General features: G+C 45.8%; 1 protein-coding gene across 3 annotated transcripts; it reads right to left on the reverse strand.

Moving 5' to 3' along the window:
* Positions 1 to 1,594: 1,594 nt before the first annotated feature.
* Positions 1,595 to 24,887, reverse strand: mphosph9 (M-phase phosphoprotein 9). 3 transcript variants are annotated; one of them, XM_083930031.1, is made up of 24 exons: positions 24,870 to 24,887; positions 22,863 to 23,134; positions 20,917 to 21,064; positions 19,242 to 19,331; positions 18,654 to 19,162; positions 17,783 to 17,942; positions 17,565 to 17,634; positions 15,293 to 15,396; positions 14,331 to 14,432; positions 13,807 to 14,258; positions 13,484 to 13,633; positions 13,133 to 13,220; positions 11,700 to 11,915; positions 10,703 to 10,750; positions 10,530 to 10,594; positions 8,535 to 8,636; positions 7,937 to 8,155; positions 7,668 to 7,855; positions 5,268 to 5,549; positions 4,921 to 5,041; positions 3,819 to 3,910; positions 3,528 to 3,727; positions 3,032 to 3,100; positions 1,595 to 2,304 (listed from the first exon to the last, which is right to left on the reverse strand). In XM_083930031.1, exons 2-24 carry the CDS (start codon positions 23,096 to 23,098, stop codon positions 2,203 to 2,205), a joined length of 3,813 nt encoding a protein of 1,270 aa, XP_083786157.1. In that variant the 5' UTR covers positions 23,099 to 23,134; positions 24,870 to 24,887; the 3' UTR covers positions 1,595 to 2,202. The 3 variants fall into 3 exon arrangements, with proteins under 3 accessions (XP_083786157.1, XP_083786158.1, XP_083786156.1); XM_083930032.1 differs by having other exon boundaries at positions 7,692 to 7,855; positions 17,565 to 17,637; XM_083930030.1 differs by having other exon boundaries at positions 17,565 to 17,637.
* Between the last annotated feature and the right edge of the window lie 576 nt (positions 24,888 to 25,463).

Below are 25,463 nucleotides of genomic sequence, written 5' to 3' on the forward strand. Positions count from 1 at the left end.
ACGTTTTGGCTCCTAGAGGGCACTTTAACACACGTTTTGGCTCCTAGAGGGCACTTTAGCACATGTTTAGGCTCCTAGAGGACACTTTAGCACACGTTTTGGCTCCAAGAGGACACTTTAGCACACGTTTTGGCTCCTAGAGGGCACTTTAGCACACGTTTATGCTCCTAGAGGACACTTTAACACATGTTTAGGCTTCTAGAGGGCACTTTAGCACATGTTTTGGCTCCTAGAGGACACTTTAGCACATGTTTAGGCTCCTAGAGGACACTTAAGCACACGTTTAGGCTTCTAGAGGACACTTTAGCACATGTTTTGGCTCCTAGAGGACACTTTAGCACACATTTTGGCTCCTAGAGGACACTTTAGCACATGTTTTGGCTCCTAGAGGACACTTTAGCACACGTTTTGGCTCCTAGAGGGCACTTTAACACATGTTTTGGCTCCAAGAGGACACTTTAGCACACGTTTTGGCTCCTAGAGGGCACTTTAGCACACGTTTATGCTCCTAGAGGACACTTTAACACATGTTTAGGCTTCTAGAGGGCACTTTAGCACATGTTTTGGCTCCTAGAGGACACTTTAGCACATGTTTAGGCTCCTAGAGGACACTTAAGCACACGTTTAGGCTTCTAGAGGACACTTTAGCACATGTTTTGGCTCCTAGAGGGCACTTTAGCACACGTTTAGGCTTCTAGAGGACACTTTAACACACGTTTAGGCTCCTAGAGGACACTTAAGCACACGTTTAGGCTCCTAGAGGGCACTTTAGCACACGTTTATGCTCCTAGAGGACACTTTAGCACACGTTTAGGCTTCTAGAGGACACTTTAACACACGTTTAGGCTTCTAGAGGACACTTTAACACACGTTTAGGCTCCTAGAGGACACTTAAGCACACGTTTAGACTCTTAGAGGGCACTTTAGCACACGTTTATGCTCCTAGAGGACACTTAAGCACACGTTTAGGCTTCTAGAGGACACTTTAGCACATGTTTAGGCTTCTAGAGGGCACTTTAGCACATGTTTTGGCTCCTAGAGGACACTTTAGCACATGTTTTGGCTCCTAGAGGACACTTTAGCACATGTTTTGGCTCCTAGAGGACACTTTAGCACATGTTTTGGCTTCTAGAGGGCACTTTAGCACATGTTTTGGCTCCTAGAGGACACTTTAGCACACAGTTGGCTCCTAGAGGACACTTTAGCACACAGTTGGCTCCTAGAGGACACTTTAGCACACGTTTTGGCTCCTAAAGGACACTTTAGCACACGTTTATGCTCCTAGAGGACACTTTAGCACATGTTTTGGCTCCTAGAGGACACTTTAGCACATGTTGTGGCTCCTAGAGGACACTTCCAACACTTGGGCCACCCCCCCGTGCACGCCACTGTTGATGGGACCAGTGCAGCTTTCTTTTAATTATATAAAAAGTATATGCAATTACTTGTCTTGTGTGAACATTGCATTTATACTTTTGATTATTTGTTTGTGTTTTACTACGGGAAAAATTAACTCGTCATTCATAAAAAAGGAGCAGAAAAACAAAAAAAGCTTCATTTATTGTGCAACAACAATTTTATAGTTCCAGTGACGTTCAGGTAGAAAAACTGCATGGCAAAAGGAGCAGTGCAAGAATGTCCATGCACAAAGAGTGTGTGTGTGTGTGTGTGTGTGTGCGTGTGTGCATGTGTGTGTGTGTGTGGACTGTAAAAGTGTAGCAGAGCAGAAAGTGACGGCGTTGATGGAAAGTAAACAAAAGAAAAAAAGGCGATTTCATTCAAGTAAACAAACATTTTCCTTCAAGTTCGACACGTTTGGCAACAAACAGGAAACAAATACTTAAATAAAAGGAACAAACGAGTAAAAAACGTATAAAAACATAAATTAATGCGTCAAAAAAAGATAAAAATGGCAGTGATCTTCCCCAAGTGGATGAATGTCTCTGCGGTAAAAGTTCACGTCGCAGATTTAAAAACCTGAATATGGCGAGAAAAACACATCGTTTTAATTTTTCCGTGGCTAAAAAAGTAACTTTACAAATCTGTGAATTACTAAAAATATATCTTTCAAGACATGTAAGAAAATATCCCAGAGTAACACGTATAAAAACAGACGCTGTACAGATGAAGGAGCGGTGCAGGGTATAAACCCAGGACACACGTCGCAGCGTCTACGCTGTCACGCAAAGAGACGTTAAGACGCTAAATGTTGGCGGAGGAGCGGAGCACGTGGAACCTCTTCAGAGTCATGCGGATGGATCCCAGCTCACGGTTCAGACGCTCCAGACGACTCTCTAAGGCCACCTGAGGAGGAGGAGGAGGAGGAGGAGGAGGAGGAGGAGGAAGAAGAGGAGGAGGGAGAGGGGGAGAAGGAGGAGGAAGAAGAGGAGGAGGAGGAGGTGGTGAGGAGGAGGGGGAGGAGGAGGGGGAGGAGGAATAGGGGGAGAAGGAGGAGGAGGAGGAAGAGGAGGAGGAGGTGGTGAGGAGGAGGGGGAGGAGGAGGTGGAGGAGGAAGAGGAGGAGGAGGTGGTGAGGAGGAGGAAGTGGGGGAGGAGGAGGAGGAGGAGGGGGAGGAGGAGGAAGAGAGGGAGGAGGATGAAGAGGGAGGAGGAGGAGGAAGAGGGGGAGAAGGAGGAGGAGGAAGAGGAGGAGGAGGTGGTGAGGAGGAGGGGGAGGAGGAGGTGGAGGAGGAAGAGGAGGAGGAGGGGGAGAAGGAGGAGGAGGAAGAGGAGGAGGAATAGGAAGAGGGGGAGAAGGAGGAGGAGGAGGAAGAGGGGGAGGAAGAGGAGGAGGAGGAAGAGGGGGAGGAGGAGGAAGAGGGGGAGGAGGAGGAAGAGGGGGAGGAGGAGGAGGAAGAGGAGGAGGAGGAGGGGGAGAAGGAGGAAGAGGGGGAGAAGGAGGAGGAGGAGGAGGAAGAGGGGGAGGAGGAGGAGAAGGAGGAGGAAGAGGCGATGTTATTACAGGACGATAGTAAGTGATGAGTGATGACGTCTGGATGCTGCGTCATCACGTACGATAATTCGGTTCTTACCTCGTCTAACCGGGTCTGGAGCGTCACTCTGCCGCCTGAGCCGGGCATCCGGCTCAACGCTGCCTCAATCTACACACACACACACACGAAGAGATACACACACAAAGAGACACACACACAAAGAGATACACATACACACATAAAAGGTTAAATATTTATTGACATAAACAAATCACATAGATGAAAAAACCTGCAAGCAAACACTTTGACTGGACTCATCAGTGTGTGTGTCAGAGGTCAGGCTAGGATCAGAGTCGTCCCGTTCAGATCTCACACACACACACACACACACACACACACACACACACACACACACACACACACACACACACACACACACACACACACACACACACACACACACACACACACACACACACACACACACACACACACACACACACACACACACACACACACACACACACACACACACACACACACACACACACACACACACACACACACACACACACACACACACACACACACACACCTGCAGCTTCTCCTGCGTCAGCTCGTCGAACAGTTTCTCCGCCTCAGCCAGCGAGTAGAGTCTGTCCAGGAGAAGTGGAGCCGAGTCCTCGCCGCCGTCCTGCGGGTCCGATCCGCCGCAGACGCCCTGCTCCTCCCAGGCCAGCTGGGAGTTCCCCTCGGGTGGGTTGGCGCCGCCGGAGGACTCTGGCTGCTGGAGGTCTGAGGGAGAAGCAGCTCAACATTTAGATGCACCTTCACTTCTCCACCTCTGTCACTTTGGTTTCTGTCAGAGCGTGAATGTAAACACTACCGTCGTCTCTGTCCACGGATGGGAACTGGAGTCTCTTCCTGGGGCTGCTGCTGTGGAATGAATGGCGCCTCTGGTCGACTTCTCCTTCAAATCTGTGGAAGCACACAGTCGTTTACAGTCACATCAGTAACCCGTACAATGGTCTTTCCCCAGCTAAGGGAATATTGAAGTTCCCCTCGTAGGCATGAAAGAGGGTAACGCTCTATTGTTTTGTGTTTTCACGGTGTTTTCTGCGCAGTTGCTTCCTGGTTTGTTCTGTTTCCCTCACTCTATACAGTTCAGTTCATGCTCAGACTACAGCCACACGATCTCCGTCCTCACCAGTGTTTTAGCAAAGTTTTAAGCCCTTTTCAAACGGTTTTGGTTTAACGATGGGTAAAATAAAACCCCAGGACGTCTGTAATTTAATTGGCCAATTGAGAAATCCCTGTATTCTACCAGAAGTGTCGCCATGTGCGTGCTACTCACTTCCTGTGAGTAACAGAGTGCTTCTTCAAGCACCTCCACGCTAAAAAAAAACGCGGAAACTAAGTTTTAAAAAGTTATAACCATAGATTGAATAAAAAATGGACGTAGCGTCTCCTTCGAGGTCCGTTCTCTCTACTTGATCCAGTCGTCCTCGCCTACAGGAGTCGCCATCTTGTCAGACTTTGACTCCGCCTCATTTCCTCTGACCAAAAAAGGGCATGTATGTGACGTTGGGGGGAGGGGCGTACGTCCATCTGGCTGACGTTTACCTCCGAGGAGAAGTGAGGCCCAGAGGCTAGCTGTCACTCAAGAGGCCACGCCCCTAATTATTCATAAACTTTAACCTCCAGTAAAATAAAAACTAGCCCCTCCCCCTCAGTGTTGTCATGGAGATCTGAGCTAAACACACAGACTAGAATGTTCTTTTGTCCTTAAACAGGTTTAATGATGCTGTGTAAACGGCCTGTTTAACATGAATTGCTGCAAATCTCGTCTCTAACAGCTGACGTCCTCGTGCATGACGGCAGTAGCAGCATTATAAAGCCCACAGTTTAACTTAAGAGTCTTAGCGTCTTTCAATGAGAACTGTACCTTTAACGCTGGTCCTGGTTCAGAGGACACGTTCGTGGCTCACCTGTTGTGCAGGTGTGCCTCTCTGGGCATCAGGTGACCAAAGGCGGTGGAGTAGTTCTCCGTGGGGCAGCGTTTGGGGCTGGACTTTGCCGACATGGGCGTGATTAAAGTTCCTCTCTTGGCTGGAGGGAGCAGAAAAGCACACCATTCATTAACAACCACATTTTCTCTAAGTTAGAATCACATCAGGGTTATACAAAAATATATATATCAAGTAAACACTCCTCCCCATCTTTGGACTGTGGGAGGAAACCGGAGAACCCGGAGAAAACCCACGCAGACACGGGGACAACATGCAGACACCACACAGGGAGTATGAGGGGAGTGTGATGAGTCGGGGGGACGTACTCGGTGTAGTCGCGGGTTTGTTTCGATGTTCTGGAGGAGGCAGTGAGGAGGATCTGTGTCCCTCTGGAGACAAACTCCTCTGAGCTTTCAGCAGGGCCGCAGCTCTTTGCCCTCCTCCTCCTCCTCCTCCTCCGCCTCCTCCTCCTCCTCCTCGCTCAGCTCTGGTCACGACTCCTCCGGGTTTGACCACCTCCCAGTCCGCCTGAAGCCCGACTCGCTCTTGAATCACCTCTTTGTGTCGCCGCTCCACGAACCCGACGGTGGTCCTCTGATTGCCGACCCCTGTGGAGAGAAACCACACGGATGTGATTAGGTCCAATTCAAGAACACGTGCGGTGCTTTCAGCACGAGGGCGGAGGTGTTTCAAACGCAGATGTTCAGATCCGGGAGTTTGAGCAGCGCATCATTAACTCACAAAATCATTTAAAGCAGAAAGGAACGGTCGATTGATTACAGAATTTTGAATTTCTGTGTTTTGGACGGTTTAAAAGACGTAATTTTCAGATTTTTTTGACACTTTCAACAAATATTCTGACATCTAAAGAACCGAGAAAGTAACTGGAGGATTAACTGATAATGAAAATAAACTATGTAGTATATTTAGTTGAGTTTTGTTGTTTAATTCAAGGTCTTGGTCGCCCGTCACATCCTCTTTGTGCATGTGTCAGCGTTGTGCGTCTGCCAGAAGCTTCCTGAATGTTCTTTTATGCAGTTTTAAGCCCCTTTGAAACCACACACTTTAGATCTTGGTAGTTTTTAACACTATATTTGAAGGATTTCAGTCATCAGACGTCTGGATCTTCAGCTCAGCCTGCCGCCCCTTCACCAACGAGCCCAACAGCGTCAGACAAACACTCCTTTTTAACGTGAAACTGCTTTATTTTAACACCCTTTCTTCATCTATACTGAGAAAAAAGTCAGTTATTGCTGCGAGCGACCGCTGTGAGCGCGGAGAATAGTGTCCTGATTGAGACTTCACATCAGTCACACACTGTAGAAGTGATTGCAGCCATTGTTCGCTTCTTCTCCTGCTGGTGTTGCAGCCAGTTACTCACTTCACAGTTTCCTCTCCTGTACACTTTCACATCGTAGTCCTGCAACGACTTCAGCAGAGTTTGTCTCAAAAGGTTGTCAAACTTTGTAGTGAGTTTAATTTAAATATCAAAATCATCCCATGGTCTTTTTCAGGTCTTACATTCATCAAATACGGCATCAAGTTTTCTTCGTGTAACAACTATTAACTGAGAAATCCAGAGAGTCGCTAACAGCCGGACAGTGATTAGCTCGGGGCAGCACGGTGAAGGCATTCAAAGGTCTTTTTTAACCACTAATGCTGCTGAAAATAACAGCAAACCTCTGCAGCAGCATGAGAAGAGTCCCTACACACACAACAAAGCACCAACAGCGTAGTTAGTGAAGCCAGAGTTTATTAAAAGAGTGTTTTAAAGAATTACCTACTGGCCCCTGTACCAGCTCCTCTCATAGTCAAGTCCATTACAGTGGATTACCAAAGTCAATCCCAAAGGAAGGAGCCCATTTATTCAAGCAAAACTTGCAAATGTGGTAGTTTGTGGCAGTTTGATGAAATTTAAGTTAATAATACATGTAAAAGGTTCGGAAAAGTCCCAGACAGCAACTTTACCTGCAGCACCGAAGTGTCACATAAGGGCCTGCAGGTGGGGCTAGCATCAGACAGAGCATCAGTCTCGGTGTGCGGGGATTTTTTGGTGAGCCTCTGGGTACTGTGAGCACAACGGCACCGAACAAGAATGTTAATGGTGCCAAAAGAGGGAGATTTTTCACCGTGGCCTGGAATCATTGAATGACGCAATACGCTGTGTGACTGCTCTGGAGGATTCCCCATCCCTCATCAACCGCACCGTACTGGACACAGTTTCCCATGTCCCCAGAACAAAGCACCAATGGGCTCCTTCCTTTGGGATTGACTTTGGTAATCCACTGTGATGGACTTTACTATGAGAGGAGCTGGTACAGGGGCCAGTAGGTAAGTCTTTAAAACACTCTTTAATAAACTCTGGGTTCACTAACTACGCTGTTGCTGCTTTGTTTTGTGTGTAGGGACTCTTCTCATGCTGCTGCAGAGGTTTGCTATTATTTTCAGCAGCATTAGTGGTTAAAAAAGACCTTTGAATGCCTTCATCGTGCTGCCCCGAGCTAATCACTGTTAGCTACATCCGGCTGTTAGTCTCGATGGCTTATTTGAAGAATGTAAGTGCAGAAAAAGACCATGTAATGAGTTTGTGCCTGAATAACACTTTGACGCTCCCCTGTGTGTAAGAGTACAGTCTCTTGATATTTGAGGTGTTTGCTCTGTTATTATGCATGAAATCAGGTAATTCATCATGTTGGTCACGTCTGGTGGGTGAGTGAGAGTCATACTGTGGGTGGTGGGGCTGTTCTTACAGGGGGCCCGGCTCTCCGTCGCTCTGGTCTCCTCCAGCTCTATCAGGGCTCTCATCATGGGGGTCATGGCACACGACCCCTCCCTGCGTCCGGCCTCCCGCTGGCTCTGCTCCTGGTGTCTGTGCTGAGGCGGAGACTGCTCACACTCCGGGGGAGACGCACACCTGCAGAAAAGGAGCTCAGTTTTTTTAAATCACCTAAAATCTTCACTACCCTAAACATCCACAACATTTAAAAACAACCACCTCCAGCTCCCTCTAACTGAAGAAGTGTCCACAGAGCTTCCAGTTCCTGACGACTGATCGTTTAATGGATGATGTGACTTCTTGTGGAAACTCGATTGATTGGTTTGAGGGAACGGGGATTTTCTGCCGCCGTTCAGCTGGTCAGACTTCCTGCGGGTGACGTCCGGCTCCGCTCTGCATTGACTGGGTGACAGCAGCAGGTCAGGATGGTGGAAGAGACTGTGGACGTGATCAGAGGAAACGTAGAAATAATTCAGTCAGAATTAAACAGCCACAGATACAATCAGCCTATTCAGCTATTAAGTCGTGACATAACACCCTTTCAAAATAAGATTTCCAGGTCAGAGCCTCGTAGTTCTCCAACGCAGCAGTGCCGTGTTCCCCGTTGTTTGAAAAGGTTTAAAAAAACAACGTAATCGTCATTTCACCTCTTTCTTATCGATGAAAAAGCATCTAACTGATAAAAGAGGTGATTGTAATTGTTCATGTTCGGCCGTTGTTGGACACAGAAATCTTTTTGAAAGGGTGTCACGTCAGCCTGAACAGCCAGATTAAAGCCGCTGTAGAGACGGCGGAGACACAGATCATCAGTGCTTACCCAGCCCCGGAGGGTTGTGTGTTATTGTGGGAAGAATAACGCGCCCTGGCCTGGTTCTCGTGCTCCAGCTGCTTCACCTGAGACTCCAGTTTGGAGATCACTCTGAAGGAGGACAGACAGAGAGATTCAAAGACACAGAGAGAGACGGGCGACTTCACGTGACAGACGGAGAAAAGAGATCTCTGAAGCCTCTGACTGGTGAACGTTACGTCAGTGGTCTCGAAGTATCCCGCGGTACTCTTTCTCTCTGCACTTGTAGAGCAGTACCATGACCCAAAGCGGACCTTTATCCCAACACTTTGTCTCCTGAGGAGGATTTAAATTCTCTCCGCGGTCATGATCTGACTTTAATATGAGCCTCCTGTGTTGGTGACAGGCCTCCGTAACCATCTTTGAACATCTCCTGCAGCTTCTGTGGCTCCATCACAGTAAGATGTGCGTGAACCTTTCCTGCTCCAGGCTGCGTTTTACACCCTTTTTTCCATTTCGATGGTCTAATATCGACTTTGTGCTCTGGCATTTTTGACTGATAGCACCTCACGTCTCAACCCAAGTGTTTTCTGTGTTGGGTCCTAGTTGTAGGCCGGTGCAGGTTTCGTGGCTTTCCCTTCCAGGTAAGTGTCAGTGCTAACGCCCTTGTCTGACACAGACATTGATGTTCTGCGAGCTGCACTTTACTCTCCGCTGAATCGACTCGACACACTTCATCAGTGCAGGGTCCATGTCGCTGCCTCTATTGGTGCCAATTTGCAGGCAGCGCTGAAGCTGTAATGGAAAAGTTTCTGCGCGGTGTCATCCAACGCAATGATCTATTTTGTTCCGACCGCACAGAGACCATCATTAGGCTCTATCGATTGATCCTCTCCCTCTCTCTCTCCCCGCTGTCTTGCCCCGCTGCAGCTGCTCTTTTACAAAATTGCTGGAGCCGGCCAACGACGACGTGACAGAGCTGAAGCAAATAACCTCACGACAGCTGTGATGTCACATCTCTGCTATGCGTTTGCTTGTGTTTTGTGACCAAAGATACGTGAAGAGACGGGTTGAAACTTCATGTCCGTAACCTGCCAGTTTACACCAAAGCGAAGAGACGAGAAGGCGGATAACAACGACTCTCTGTACATCCGTTTTTCCGTAGCTGGATGTAATTTGTAGCATCATAAAATATAAATGAGGACGGAGAAGGGGAGATACTTGCTACAGCTGCATTTTAAAAGCGATGAAACTCCGTAGGTAAAGTTTTATGTCTCTGATTAACTGCTTTGTTCTCTATGACAGCGCTCCCTTCCTCATTTATCCTCTTGCTCCCTCAACCCTCTTTCCCTTTCTCTCTCACGCTTGTTGACTCTCCGTCCAAAACGCTGCCATTTCAACCACCTGACAGTCTGTACCTGACTCAACCAGGGGACTTTACTATGAGCTGAGTCGCTGTTCCTCTAGCCTCCTCTGTACCTCAGGTCTCGCTGCTCCGGCCATGTCTCTGTAGTGACAGCTAGTGTTTGTCTAGGTGTGAGTGTGTGTGTCTGTGTGTCAGCGTGGCTGTGTGTATGTGTGAATGTGTGTATGAACGTATACATATGTGTGTGTGTCTCTGTGCATGACTGTGGGAGGGTTGGGTTCTTTTTACTTGTTTCTCTTTTTCTGTACGTCTCTGTAACTCGGCACTTTGCGATACTTTCTGTATGAAAAGCGCCGTAAAGATAAAGGTTGATTTGATTTGATTTGATTTGTTGAAACAGGTGACGTTGGGTTTGAAAAGCAGCTGCTGCTCATTGGTCTGTGTTTTCTGTTTGCTTTGTCAAACTGCTCAGAAACTGCATAAACCTAACGGAGGGTCAAATGATGCATCACATAACAGGTATTTGAGATTTACCAGAATAACAAGAGCTGGAAATTAAGAGTTTTAAGAACCTCAACTGATGCAAAAAGTAGAATTTATGAAATTCATACAACACCCAACTGCCAGTTGGTGTTGTTACACCGGATCAGTGCACTCACCTCTTCAGGTCTGATATCTGATCGGTGGCATCGACGAGCTTGTTCTCCGTTGACACCGCGTTGTTCTGTAGATGTAGAAGAATGAAGACAGGACATGAAGGACTTTGTTTGTCCCTGCGGAAACATGTTTTGACAATGATGAAAATATATCTGTTCCAGTTAAGAGCGATTACCTTCAGCGCCTCGTGCTCCTTCACCAGAGAGTCGTATTCTCCGAGCAGCTGGGGAAAGAAAACAGAAGTCAGTCGTGAAGACCTTCAGTGTCGACAGAGAGATACGTAAACGGGAATAAGGATGCACCTATCGACCTTTTCTCTCCTGATAAGATCCGAGTATCTCCAAACACAGTCTCTTTCCCTACTTTAACATCTGAATAACGGTTCCTCGCTGTGGGCTTGTGATGGTCTCAGGTCTTAATGGTATAAAACAGTGAATGGGGCAGCACGGTAGTGGGGTGGTTAGCACTGTGGCCTCACAGCAAGGGGGTTCCTGGTTCGAATCTTTCTGTATGGGGTTTGCATGTTCTCCCCGTGTCTGCGTGGGTTTTCTCCGGGTTCTCCGGTTTCCTCCCACAGTCCAAAGACGTGCAGGTGTTCGGTTCATTGATGACTCTGAATCACCCGTAGGTGTGAATGGTTGTCTGTCTCTGTTTGTCTCTATGTGTCCTGTGATAGACTGGCGTCCTGTCCAGGGTGGACCCCGCCTCACGCCCGATGTCAGCTGGGATTGGCTCCAGCCCCCCGCGAGGGACTAGAGGTTGAAGATGAATGAATGAATATTAAAAATGTATTTCTAAATATGACTTTGGCCTGTTCTTTAAGCATGTACTGCTCTATAACACGGTTATCTCAATGAAAAGTACTGAAACAGACGGATATGCAACAAAATGAGGCAATTCTTCCATCCTTTCATCTTCCCAGGTGAGACAGAAAGTTGGTTCACAGCCCTGATCGGGGTTATTTTCTACACACGGACCGTCCTGGGATCTGTAATAATGATGTGAGACGAGCATATCGCCAAACGCACTGCATCAAACACTAAATAAAGTCAACAAATGTGCATTATGAGATTGTCACCTGATCAAAAAGGCCTTGAATATTGCATATATCAGCAGAATGATGCAATCAGGCTCAGACTGACACTCTGACACTCTGACACTCTGACACTCACGTCCTGCAGCATCTTGTACTCTCTCTCCCTCCTCGCCTCCCTCTCGTCCGCCTCCCTGCAGGCTTTCTGCGCCGACTCCTCCAGCTGCCGCACGTGGGTCTTCAACCGCGCTGCCAGGGCGTCCTTCTCTTTGCCCGAGCGTTTGCTCTCCTCAAGTCGCTGCTGCAGGGATTTCACAGTAGCGCCCGCTACAGCGTACCGCTCCGGCCATTCTGCCTAAAAAGGGAAAAGTCAAGGTACTGGTAAAAGTATTTCATTTCATATAGACTCTCCCGCTGCGTCCGCTCTCTTCCCCCCGAGCTGCGACACACTGTCCGGCCCCACTGACGTGCTGTCACCATAAAAACGGACAACAGTCATTCTTGTTAGTTCAAAAACCCCGACGACAACCGTACGTTTTCATGACTTTACAACAAAGACTGACCGCGCACTTCCTGACTCAGAACACACAAAACATTCGCTCATGCGCGGGGGGAAAAGTAGCACAACACAAGCGTTTTCTTTCGTACTCGTCACATAACCACTGAAAACAGTTCGATGTCCTTCCATTGTCTAGAGAGAAGTTCCACACTTCAGACTTGATGACGTCCCCAATTCAAGATTTAGCGCGAGAGTCAATGTTTACTAATGTTTTTGGACTGTCTGCAGGGTTCGTGCACCTTTTACGGGGTCAAATTCAAGCTCAAGGTCCATTTTCAAGCTTTTCCAGGACCTTATAATTGTGGTAAATTACATATTTCTACATTGAAAGTTATTATTTCACTCTGTTGTTTTACTAACATCAAATTAGAATAGATGGTATTACGCTATAAACAACTAAAATTGATCATAGTACCAGAAGGATAAGATATTAAATTAAATTTCTATTCTAAAACTATTTGTTGTGAAACAATTTCAAGCATTTTCAAGTAGTTTATCCAAAATTCAAGCACCTGTACGAGCCCTGTGTGTTGAACCACGTGAATAACATGAATGCATTTTAAAAATGGGTGTAGTTCCCCTTTAATTGCAGAGTTTGTTTAATGGAGCCACAACATGAGAGGGGAGCAAACGTATACATAAATATAAGTACTTGTTCAAGTATAACTGCTTCTATCTGCCCAACAACAATGTCTACGTTGAAATTCAGACTTTATAAATTAAAACCTGACGATAAAAGATGATTTTTTTCTTAAATATTAATTAAACAAAGTCAATTTAAGGCGCTGAACGCTCTTAAGACACTGTGTAGTAAGAAAACGATCACTAACTGACCACGTGAAGCCGCTCTGGGTTTTATATTTTTTGACTTCCCCTTTAAAAAAGTAATTTTTAAATCTCATCTCTTCACAGATTTACACGCAAACACAACATTTACTGTTTGCTACGTTAAGACGAACGACTCATCAGGAGGATTTATGTAAAAAAAATCAAATAAATCTGAGGAATTGTACCAGTTTCTTCTCCAGCGAGCTGTTTGTTGCCTCCAGTCCTTGAACGTGACTGTTGGCCTCAGCCAGAGCTTCCTCCAGGTGCAGACACCTGCGCACAAACAAGGAAATCACAATAACACGGATTTAGAAAACATTATAAAATGGACCCAAAGTGAAGTCTGATGTCATGCTGGGGAAATCAATCAAACAGGACAGAATGTGAATCATCTGTATCCTAAAAAACACAGAAATAACTGTTCTGTTTAAAGGGTTTGGACACAAATTTAAGCAATTTTCAGGCACTTTTAGGTGCATTTGCAAGCTTTTCAGCACCTCACAGTTGTGCTAAATCTAAATAAATGTAAACTGCACCTCTCTGTGAGGACCTGGTTGCTCTTCTCTAGATCCTGGGGCAGATCTCGGACTCTCAGTTTGTCTCTCAGTGTGTGGATCTCGGCCTCGTAATAAGCTTTCAGGTCAGCTACGTGTCGGGAGTGCTTCTCTCTCAGGTTCTGCCTCAGGCTGAGGAGGAAAAGAAGGAAAGATGAAGAATGAAAGTGCTGAAAGGGGATGGATTTTTTAGCTTAGGACTTTTTTCCCCCTTTTTTCCGTGGTATCGGCATCACATCAAAGTTTAAAATTGTGGTGTTGTGATAACCTTGCTAACACCAGGACCGGCTCTATGTAACACTCACAGAGACACGACGACAGGATCCTCCAGTGATGAAGCTCTCTCCATGTGCGGACTGACTGCAGGCCGCGGCGTGGCACCAGAGGCTGAACAAGGCTTCAGGGTGCTGGTGTGGGTGTGACTGCCCTCCTCCTCGCTGGCTAACGGGGCGCTGGCTCTGCGTTGCTGGCTGGATGTGTGGGAGCAGGGCTGGGTCTTATTCTGGGAGGTAAACAGGACAGCCTGGTTTTCCCACGAGCTTTGCACCTTAGAGGGAGAAGGTCCGGCGGCTGACACACTGGAGCCGTCAGAGATGGCGCTGCACTCCACCATGCTGTCGGGCGTTACAGGCGTCCCCACTCTGGGGTAGAGGTGGGGCTGAGCGGCGAACGAAGGGCTGCTGAAGTGAGAAGGCGAAGTGAAGCCAGAGGTACGATCGGACTGCCGCTGGTGAGCTGCTGGGTCCAAGGTCAACACCTAGAGCAAAACAATATGGGTTAGAGGCTCAGCAGAGGACTGGATTGATCGCAGACGAGCCGCGTGACGTACCTGCGGTGACGGAGGACCGGACGCGACAGAGCCTTCCCAGTCTGTTCTTTGCTTGTTCTGATAGATCTCTCTGAGAGACAGACGAGGCTCCTGAGATGGAGTCTGCAAGAGACGAAGATCAGACATTTAACCAGAAACGCCAGGCGGTTCTGACCATAACCAGTTGATGACCTGATGTATACAGGTAGTCGGCCCCGTCTCAGGAGTCTTTTTCCAACCCGGGACCTGGTTCTAGTGCTGGGCTGGTGCCGGTTCACCGTCCTTGGAACCTGTTTTATTACGTCCTTACGTCACTGTATACGTCTGAGATTTCCACAGAAATGCTAACACCAACATCGAGCATCATAACAACAACAACAACAACAACAACGGTGGACTACAACACACTTGTACTGCTCGTCTGGATGGAGATTTCGTTTGAGAAGAAAGGTAATTATCGAACACGTTTTGAGTCTTATTAACACTGACTGTAAGATGCTAATGTTAGCCTTTGTTGGAAGCTAATGTTAGCTAGCCTTACCTAGCACAGATTACCTGGTATTAATGATCCATTTATGGTTTTACAGGCACTGAAGCTGGAGGTGCGTTCAGTGAAAACTGCTGTTACACCAGACATGTAAATGTAACGTTTGCTGAGTTGTTAATAGTTCTTTGATTTTCTGAAAGGAGCTGTGTATAAGTATTGTGCAGAACTGTGGAACTTAAACCCTGTTTTTCTGTTGATTAAGCAAACTAAAGACGACACGTCTCTCTAGAAAAGTTGTTAATTTGACGAAAAAAAAAAAAATGAAATACACAAATTGTAAAATGGAAACGTTTTTTAAAGCAGACTTTGTTGGGGAAAGATTTGGTGCCGCTCTGGAACCAGTTTTCCTGACCCAGAGTCAGTTCTTTGTATCAGGAGTTGAAATAAACAGTCAGAGCGGTCACAGGTGACACGGTGAACTGTAGTTGTTACTCACGAGACTCATGGATGCCTCTTGCAGGAGAAGGTAAGCGCCACTGTCAAAGCTGTCGGGTAGGGGGTGATACAGTTCACTCTCATTCAGACGCCAGTAAGTGAGGCCTAGGACGGAGAGAAGAAACTGGTGTGAGTTAATCTACTAACACACTAACACGTCTTTGTGACAGCCGCAGTGACGGCCACTTTAATAAACTCCATTTTAAAGGAAAAGTCTGGTGATTTTCCAGATTTTTCTCACAGTCAAAAAATGTGAAACAGTGAATGTATCGACTTATGAGGATGAACAGGGGCGTGACATTTCAGGTGACACCCATTAAAGTTGGTACTCACACACACACACACACACACACACACACACACACACACACACACACACACACACACACACACACACACACACACACACACACACACACACACACACACACACACACACACACACACACACACACACACACACACACACACACACACACACACACACACACACACACACACACACACACACACACACACACACACACACACACACACACACACACACACACACACACACACACACACACACATATATAGTTGTGAAAAGAAGAATAAAACATGTAACTGATTTTATTCCTCATAATAAAGCAGTCGGTGGTGCAACAGTGCCATCCTACTGTCAGCTGTGGTAACTGCAACAGAGCTCCGTCTTCCATAAAACCATGTGTGTGTAGTTTATTCTATGAAAGTAAAAATAGCTCGCACATCCAAGAAGATACGCAAGAAGTGGGTGCTGGACTAAAAAGCAGCACAAGGTATAAACAGCGAGTCCGCACACCAGACTCTGCTCCTAACAGCGTCTCATGATATATCACACCATGTTGTATGCTGATGATTTGCTTGTTATCAAGCAGCTGAAGCTTGTCACAGTGTGATCACTGTTAGACTCAGGTGTGTTAGAGCAGGGAGAAACCTAAGACCTGCAGGACAGTGGCCCTCCAGGACCGGAATTGCCCACCCCTGTAACGTTTCAGGCCCCAGCCCTTCACCAGACACGGAACAAAAGGGAGACACACCTCCTTATGAGCACTCATGACAGGTGATCAATCATCTTAAAATGTAAATATGAAGTATATGTGCTTTATCAGAATTATCATATAGGTAAGAAAAGACCCGCAGAGCCTAAAGCCTGACCTAAACATCTCATCTCATCTCATCTTCAGCCTCTTGTCCGGGGTCAGGTCTCAGGGGCAGCAGCTTTAGCAGGGGACCCCAAACTTCCCTTTCCCGGGCCACATTAACCAGCTCTAACTGGGGGATCCTGAGGCGTTCCCAGGCCAGTGTGGAGATCTAATCTCTCCACCTGGTCCTGGGTCTTCCCCGAGGCCTCCTCCCAGCTAAACATCTTGAATATAAATGTCTGGAACATCACGTAAACCGTCATAATGAGATGCAATATCAAGGAGAACCTCTTTAATATAGAGGCGCCCCTACTACTATAAAAAGAAATCCTAATAAATACTAAACAATGAAATATTAACACAGAAAAAAAGACATAAGAGCCTACCACAGAGGTGTGTTTCCCTAGTCTAAGAAGAAGAAGAAGAAGAAGAAGAATTACGGGGAAATTGAATTTTTTCACTCTCTTATTATTAATCATGTTACACACACAGGCCCGAAATACACACATGCACAAACAGGACCTATATACATGCAATTGAGGAGAGATGTCAGAGCGAGGGGGCTGCCAGTGACCAGCGCCCCGAGCAGTTGGGGGTTCGGTGCCTTGCTCAACAGCACCTCGGCAGTGCCCAGGAGATAACCTGGCACCTCTCCCGCCACCAGTCCACGCTCCATTCATGGTCCACACAGGAACTTGAACCAGCGACTCTACGGTTCCCAGCCAAGTCACCTATGGACTGAGCTACTGCCAACCCCCCTAGAGTAACATTTATAGTGGTAGGGGCGCTTTTGTACTGGTTTTTGTACTTTTGATGTCTTGGTATGATAACATTTTACATTTTTTATACATGTACTTATATTTGTATTTTTGTATTTGCACTTTAAGATGATTGATCACCTGTCAGGGATGCTCATAAGGAGGCGTCTCCCTATTTTTTTCATGTCCCGGGCCTGACACGTTACAACATGGTGTGAGAGATCATTGAACTGGTGCGCGGACTCGCTGTTTATACCTCATAGTTCATTCTATCACAGTCACACAGTCGGGGATTTGTTCATACTGTCTAAGCCTTCCTCTTCTTCTTTTGTCTGAGTCAGTGAATTGTTACCTGATGCCTCGGACATCAGGCTGTCGCTCCTCCTCAGGGGGAACGAGCTGGACGACGGCCCGGCCGGTCGCTGCTGGAACCCGATAAGAGATAAGAGCGGATTAGACTCAGCAGAGCGGAGGGAGTGTAATCAACCACAACAGACACGGAGAAAACAAAAACACCACGGATGCAGAGCAGCATTTGCGATCTGTTAACGCTCGGTGAGTGAGTCGTACCTGGTCCTGGAAGTCTGAGCTCTCCGCGGGGTTCTGTCCGTGGGAGTCTCTGCCTGGCTGCTCCTGGTACTCGGGGATTTGGGACGAAGCGAGTCCTGCTTTGCTCTTCTTAGCTCGGAGTTTCTGCCTCTGGGCCCAGGAGGTCAACAGCTGGCTGGTGCTGCCAACAGAACAGGTCCTTTTGAGCAATAGCATTTCTCAAATGGAAGAAATGGATGAGAAATACTGATGGACCAACTGATGAATACAACTTTTGTACGCATCTTTCTTCAGGGTTCGTACACCTTTCATATACCGTGTCCGAGGTCAAATTCAAGCGTTTCCAGCAACTTACAGTTGTGGTAAATTACATATTTCTACGAATACAGACTTGGCGAAAACACAAGCGCATTACTTGGAGCCTGATGAGAGGGATTTCCGTGTGATATGTGAACTTGATTCTCGTGTGATCTCGTGTTATCGCGAGAATCCGACTTCTGCGCAGCGTAAGCAATCAGTGGCAGCCACTTTTTAACACTTTTTTATAAATGTAGGAACACCAAAAGTGCAAAAATAAATACATTTTTACTTTAAAGCAGACGCTCTGACGCAGTGTGCAATTGTAGTACCTTTCTCTGCCTGTCTGCAAAAGTTCAATAAAGAAATTTGGAATAAGAAAAATAAGAAATACATACGTTTTTCTCACTTCTTTGTGATTGGCGCTACATTCAGAGCCAGAACAAGAACCAAAAAGGACTGTATATAGACGTAGACACGCAAACGATGCATCCTGTCTTGATGGGTTAAAAGAGATCCTTGGTCTCAACGGGACAAACCAGGTTAAATAAATTAATTAATTAATTACCCCGTCTTTAAGGTTGTGGAGACTTACCCAGAAGTTATCTGCTGGTAGACTGACGGGTTACTTTCATCCACCCCGATGGTCCTCTCATGAGAAAAATCCCGCTGGCACCCAATCCCGGTTGTCTCTGCGTCTTCCTGGAAGTTAGGGGACCAGCGATGCTTCTCCCTCCGGTGACCCCCATCCTCATCCTGCCCCGGAGACCCAGCAGGTTCCAGACCTGTTTCCCAGGCAGACAGAGTCCCGTACCCACTGCTGAGCACTGTGGTCGCACGCTCCTCCCCCTGGTTCGCGGGCTCGGATCTCTGCAGCGGAGGTGAAGGGGAGCTAAACGGGGTATGGGCCGGGGCTGCCAGGCTGTCATTGTCGCAGGCCGCGTTTTTGGAGAGCGTGCAGTCACTGGAGATGAGGGGGAAGATATAGTCCTTTGTGTTTGGGGTAGATTTGGTCGCCGAGGTTGGAGAGAACTCTGTGTGTGGCTGGGCGCTGGCCTGGCGGTTCTGGAGCTGAACCAGGGCCTTAATTTCATCCTGAATCAACTGGGGGGAAAGCAAATCATTGTTTTACTGCGTGATAAAACAGATTTTATCGCCGTGACAACACTAATAGCAGACTTACCTGTATTTGGCACTGGTATTGTTCTTGCTGTGCGAGTATTTGCTCTTGGTATTGCTTCTCAACCAGCTGAAACAGATGCAACCATCGACCCTGACGCAGAGAAAAAGCAAATCAAGTGTCATGTAGCACCCCTACTACCATGCTAAATTCTTTAATTACAGTATTACATCATTCCTCATCTGCCTTTGACTTGTCTTTTTCATCTTTACGCTGCAGTGTGAAGTGAAAACACAGCGTCTGGTTACCATTTTAATTTCTAATCATCATTAAAAGCGTGTGTGATTAGACGCACTTTGAAAAACTCGTGGGAGATACTGTTCAGCATCACCTAAAGCTGACAACAGTCTCCCAGACGCAGGTGCAGCAACGTGGGTTTGTTGTACGTCAATGAAAACATGATTTTTCAATGAGAGTGAAGGAGTATGTGCCATTTAAGAGTGCTTTTGTGTCCTGGAGGGGATATTTTAACTGCTGTAGTGATATAATACGCTGCTCTGTCCAGACAGGCATTTCATTATCTACCCACAGCCCCGGGGATCCGTCTCGTGTGCAGTCCAACGTGTGCGAACAGGTTTTTGTTCGCAGAGGAAAAATGCAGAACCGTGTTCGTCAACTACATCCTCTCTATTACTCCTGAACTTCTCCAGAAGCAATCTACAGTAGATGGTAATTCTCTAATCTCATGGTCGATTACAGTCACCGGTTTTCTACCTTAAATAACATTTAAGAATCAAATTACTGCAGAAATCCCAAATCTGACTCGGTTGCTTAAAGTGTAATTAAGGCGCAAAATCATCCCACGGTCTTCTTTCACATTTACACACATCAAATAATCCATCGAGACAGTTTTTTTATGCAACAACTATTAACAGAGAAATCCCGGAGACTCGCTAACAGCCGGACGTGGCTAACAGTGATTAGCTCGGGGCAGTACCGTGAAGGCATTCAAAGGTCTTTTTTTAACCACTAATGCTGCTGAAAATAACAGCAACCCTCTGCAGCAGCATGAGAAGAGTCCCTACACACACAACAAAGCACCAATGGGCTCCTTCCACTGTAATGGACTTTACTATGAGAGGAGCTGGTACAGGGGCCAGTAGGTAAGTCTTTAAAACACTCTTGTGCTCGTACACGTGCAAACGTGCTTTACTAAAGCCCACCTCTCCCAAACGGGCTGTGGCCGGCAACCGTGCCGTGCCTAGAGGCGGTACGGTTGCACTCACACTGGTCAAAGGAACCAGACTTTACCCGTGAAACCTGTTTGGGCACGGTACGGATGGACAGTGTGAGTGCGTCCTAACATGCCTCAAGTCTAGTGAACCGTGCAGTGATGTGTCTCTGTGTTGTAGCACTTCCCAGTTGTCTGTTCCCTGTAAATCACATCCTGTGTCTGAAAGGATCAGCTGCAGTGTGGTGCTGTGTTTGTGCCTGTGTGTGTGTGTGTGTGTGTGTGTGTGTGTGTGTGTGTGTGTGTTTTACTGTCAGGTGTGATCTGCACAAAAAAATAAAAGTGACAGCTCAGAAACGAGGCTGCCAGCTGCCAAATGCAGAAGCACAAGAACTGTCACAGCAGCTGACCCCAACTTCCCTTCCAACATCATCGGCGTACACGTGCGCTCTCCTTTCCACACTCTACAATAACGGGCGCCTCTCGGGCTCTGTGGCGTTTCCCCACCTCGCAATCCTTCCAGATCTCAGGGTCGGTCTCTCCGCTGCTCTGGATCTCCTGCACCAGAGCCCTGAGGGTCTCAAGGGAGCTCGGGTTGATGAACGGGAGGCTCTTTCCTTGTTCAAACGCTTCATCTGTGCTCAAACACAGGCTCCTGCAATACAATCACATAATGTGTTAATTCACATGCAGTAACTACTGTGATATATGTACAGGGTATAAGTAATATACATGGCATACAATAGGCTGAATCCACACAGACTCAGGTGGATCCAGCAAATTGCTGCAGGGTGTCACAAATGCCCGTTTGTGTTTTTTATCCCCCTGTGAAGCACAAGTAGACTCAGGGTTCGTCCACACGATCAAAAACAACCTTTTTTTCTACGTTGTTAAAAACGGAGAAAAAAGACCACTCGGCCTCGACTCCTAAATCTCTGCGTCCACAGGAAACCAGGTGCAGCGACTCCAAACGCTGCAGTAGCCTTGCCAGGCCTGGAGGTGGCGCTGTAACTGCCACAGAAATACACCAACAACGGAGAAGAAGAGACGGGGAGACGCTGTGGAGAATCCAAACACCGGAGAGTTCCTCTCCAAATCCTCCTCCATCCTAGAGACAAACGTGTCCCTGGTTCTGGTCTTAGTGGAGACTTTGGTGCTGTTCTGGACTCTGATGCACCCATCACTCTGCAGTTAGTGTCCTCACTGAGCAGAGGGGGCTGCTGGGAGCCCCTTCACTCTGCAGTTAGTGTCCTCACTGAGCAGAGGGTGCTGCTGGGAGCCCCTTCACTCTGCAGTTAGTGTCCTCACTGAGCAGAGGGTGCTGCTGGGAGCCCCTTCACTCTGCAGTTAGTGTCCTCACTGAGCAGAGGGTGCTGCTGGGAGCCCCTTCACTCTGCAGTTAGTGTCCTCACTGAGCAGAGGGTGCTGCTGGGAGCCCCATCACTCTGCAGTTAGTGTCCTCACTGAGCAGAGAGGGCTGCTGGGAGCCCCTTCACTCTGCAGTTAGTGTCCTCACTGAGCAGAGGGGGCTGCTGGGAGCCCCTTCACTCTGCAGTTAGTGTCCTCACTGAGCAGAGGGTGCTGCTGGGAGCCCCTTCACTCTGCAGTTAGTGTCCTCACTGAGCAGAGGGTGCTGCTGGGAGCCCCATCACTCTGCAGTTAGTGTCCTCACTGAGCAGAGGGGGCTGCTGGGAGCCCCTTCCCCGTCCCAAAGCGCTCCCAGGCGCCACTTTCTCTCTACATTTAGAGACTTTTCACACCTTCTTAGAACTGGATTTAGAAACAGAGCCTAGAGCAGTTGAGCTCCTTATTCAGAGCATCAGGGAAAAGGGAGACATCTGTGCTGGGCCTCATTCAGTCCCATGCATGTGGCTGTGGTCCTGGTCCCAGTCCTGGATCCTAAATCTGTGCTGGGCCTCATTCAGTCCCATGCATGTGGCTCGGAGTCCAGTTCAGTAAACAGTCTCTGGGTCCGTCTCTGTCCTCTCACGCAGCAGCACTGTTGTTGCAATGTGACGGAGCAGGGTTAGAGGTCAGAGGTGGGGCCGTGACGTCGTCCTTTAACAAAGTCTGAAGTTTCACCGTCCAGACCACAACGCCATGGGGGGTGGTTTCAAATCTTCGTTTTCCCCGGATTCTAAAGATCCTGTTTTCAGGCTCCGATAACGCCGGCTGCTGTGGGTGGTCGACTAAACTCTCAATCTCCTAATTTGGTCTGAATGAAGCCTAAAACATCCTTTAAATGAGGACAGCACAACAGTAACTACAGTCTTTTAGTTTCTATAAACAGTAGTGTGTCTACGGTTGTGATCCTACTTCTTATATATAGCCTGCTTGTTACTAATTTGTACTTTTATAGTATTACTGTATGTAAAGAGTCTTTGGGTACCTTTGAAAAGCGCTACACTAATAAAATGTATTATTATGATTATTATTATAGTGTGTCACTGCACCTGATCTTGTTGCACGCTGGTGTGATGTCCACGGGCCGGCTCTCCACAGTGCCTCCTGTTGTTTGGGAGGTTGTGCGTCTGTCCTCTGAGACCGCCAGCCCCGAGGCCGATGTCCCCTCAGAGGACACCAAAGAGGTCTCGCTCTCCTTACCCACATCCCCGTCAGCGCTGGCATGACAATGGCTCAAAGCCCCCGAGCTGGACACGTCCTCAGAGATACTGTCATCTGTGGACATGTTTATGGGCCCGTGCAGAGGGGGTCGGTCTGACGGCTGCAAACCAGGAGAGGGGAGAGAGGCTGTCAGACAGGTGGAAATCTCCGGGTAAAACATAAGGAAGTTTAGCAAAACAAATCATTAAAAAAATGAATTATTCAAAAACAAATCTTGTGACACATGAGGAATATTAGTCTTTACGTTGCACACGTGGTTTGACATAATTCAATTAAATGGTTTAAATGCAGAATAGAAAAATCATTAAAAAATAATATCATTTTAAAACAAGCCTTGTGATACATGAGGAATATTAATATTTAAGATGCACAAATGGTTTTACATCTTCAGGTAAAAAGATAAGGAAGCATAATAGATTTAAGTTTTCCAAAAAATCATAATAAACCATTAAAATGATTGTATTCAAAAACAATGTGACACATGAGGATTATTAGTCTTTGTATTACACATGTGATTTGACATAATTCACTAAAATGGTTTAAATGCATAATAAAAAAATCATTAAAATATATATTTTATTCAAAAACGAGCCTTGTGATACATGAGGAATATTATTATTATATAAAAACATAAGGAAGCATAATAGATTAAAATATTCCAACAAATCATAATAAATCATAAAAATATAATATTCAAAAACAATGTGATACATGAGGGATATTAGTCTTTATGTTGCAAAAGTGGTTTGATAAGATAAGGAAGCATAATAGATTAAAGTTTGTAAAAACAAATCCCATTTTATTTGGTAAATGATAAAAAATATATATATTTTATCCTTTTTATAAAAAACAAGCCTTGTGATACATGAGGAATATATATATTTAAGATGCACAAGTGGTTTGACATCTCCAGGTCAAAAGATAAGGAAGCATAATAGATTTAATATTAGCCAAAAATCATAATGAATCATTAAAAATATATTATTCAAAAACAATGTGACACGAGGAATATTAGTCTTTATGTTGCAAAAGTAGTTTGAGATAATTCAATGAAATGGTTTAAAAGCATAGTAAAAAAAATCATTAAAAATCAAAAAATTATATATATATTTTTCAAAAACAAACCTTGTTATGCATGAGGAATATTAGTCTTTATGTTGCACAAGTAGTTTGACATCTCCAGGTCAAAAGATAAGGAAGCTTAATAGATTTAAGTTTTCCATAAAAATCATAATAAACCATGACATATATAATATTCTAAAACAATGTGACACATGAGGAATATTAGTCTTTATGTTGCAAAAGTGGTTTGACATCTCCAGGTAAAAAGATAAGGACGCATAATAGATTTTATTTTAGCCAAAAATCATGGTTTGACATAATTCAATGAGATGGTTTAAATGCATAATAGTTTTTTTAATCTTAATATTAAATAAATGTTGAATATGAACCAGACTCAACACTGCTTGTTTCCTGGGAGCCTGACAGCTTGTCTGAACTGTCCCTGTTTGACTGAAAAAGCTAATTCACCATCACCTTTAGCAGCAAAGCACAACCAGCAAAGCACAACACAGACAGCAGTGAATTATTAAATCAAAATGCATGAATTAGCAGCAGCTACATTAGCATCTTTAGCCGCTGCAGCCCGTTGAAGTTCCTGTCAGTTAGGCTAAGCTAACGTGCTAGCTACAACTACCTCACACTGACAAGCCGTTGGTCGAGCTAAGTTGTGTTATAACAGGTTTGTACACACAGCGGGTGAGTTTATAACACCCATATAAACAGTTATAAAGGATTAATAATGTCGCAGATACGTCACGTAACCGTTAACGTACCGGTTGAGTTGGTTCATGGTCCCGTCCATATTTGTGTTTAGCAGACGGTTCACTGCAGTGATCAACGGCTGCTCCAACGTTCGCAGCGCCGCAACGCTATTGGACGAGCTGGGAATCAAAAATACTCACCTGTGATTGGTCCTTACGCTCGCTCCGCGTTTCTATTGGCTGTTCAGGGGGAAAGGGGCGTGTACTTCGGAGGACTATACCGAGGTCTCGATAAATAAATAAATAAATAAATAAATGTATAAATAAATACAGGAATAAATATATATATATATATAAATAAATAAATACAGGAATAAATAAATAAATGTATAAATAAATACAGGAATAAATAAATAAAAGAATAAAAAATAAATAAAAGAATAAAAGAATAAATACATAAATATAAATAAATACAGGAATTAATAAATAAATCTATGAAAAAATACAGGAACAAATAAATAAATGAATAAATAAATAAATGCTGAAATAAATACAAAAACAAATAAATAAATGCACGAGTACCTAGATAAATAAATACAGGAATAAATAAATGAATATATACATAAATAAAGGAATTCATTAATAAATAAATACAGGAATAAATAA

Source organism: Echiichthys vipera (assembly GCF_963691815.1).
Source record: "Echiichthys vipera genome assembly, chromosome: 16".
NCBI classification, from domain to species: domain Eukaryota; kingdom Metazoa; phylum Chordata; class Actinopteri; order Perciformes; family Trachinidae; genus Echiichthys; species Echiichthys vipera.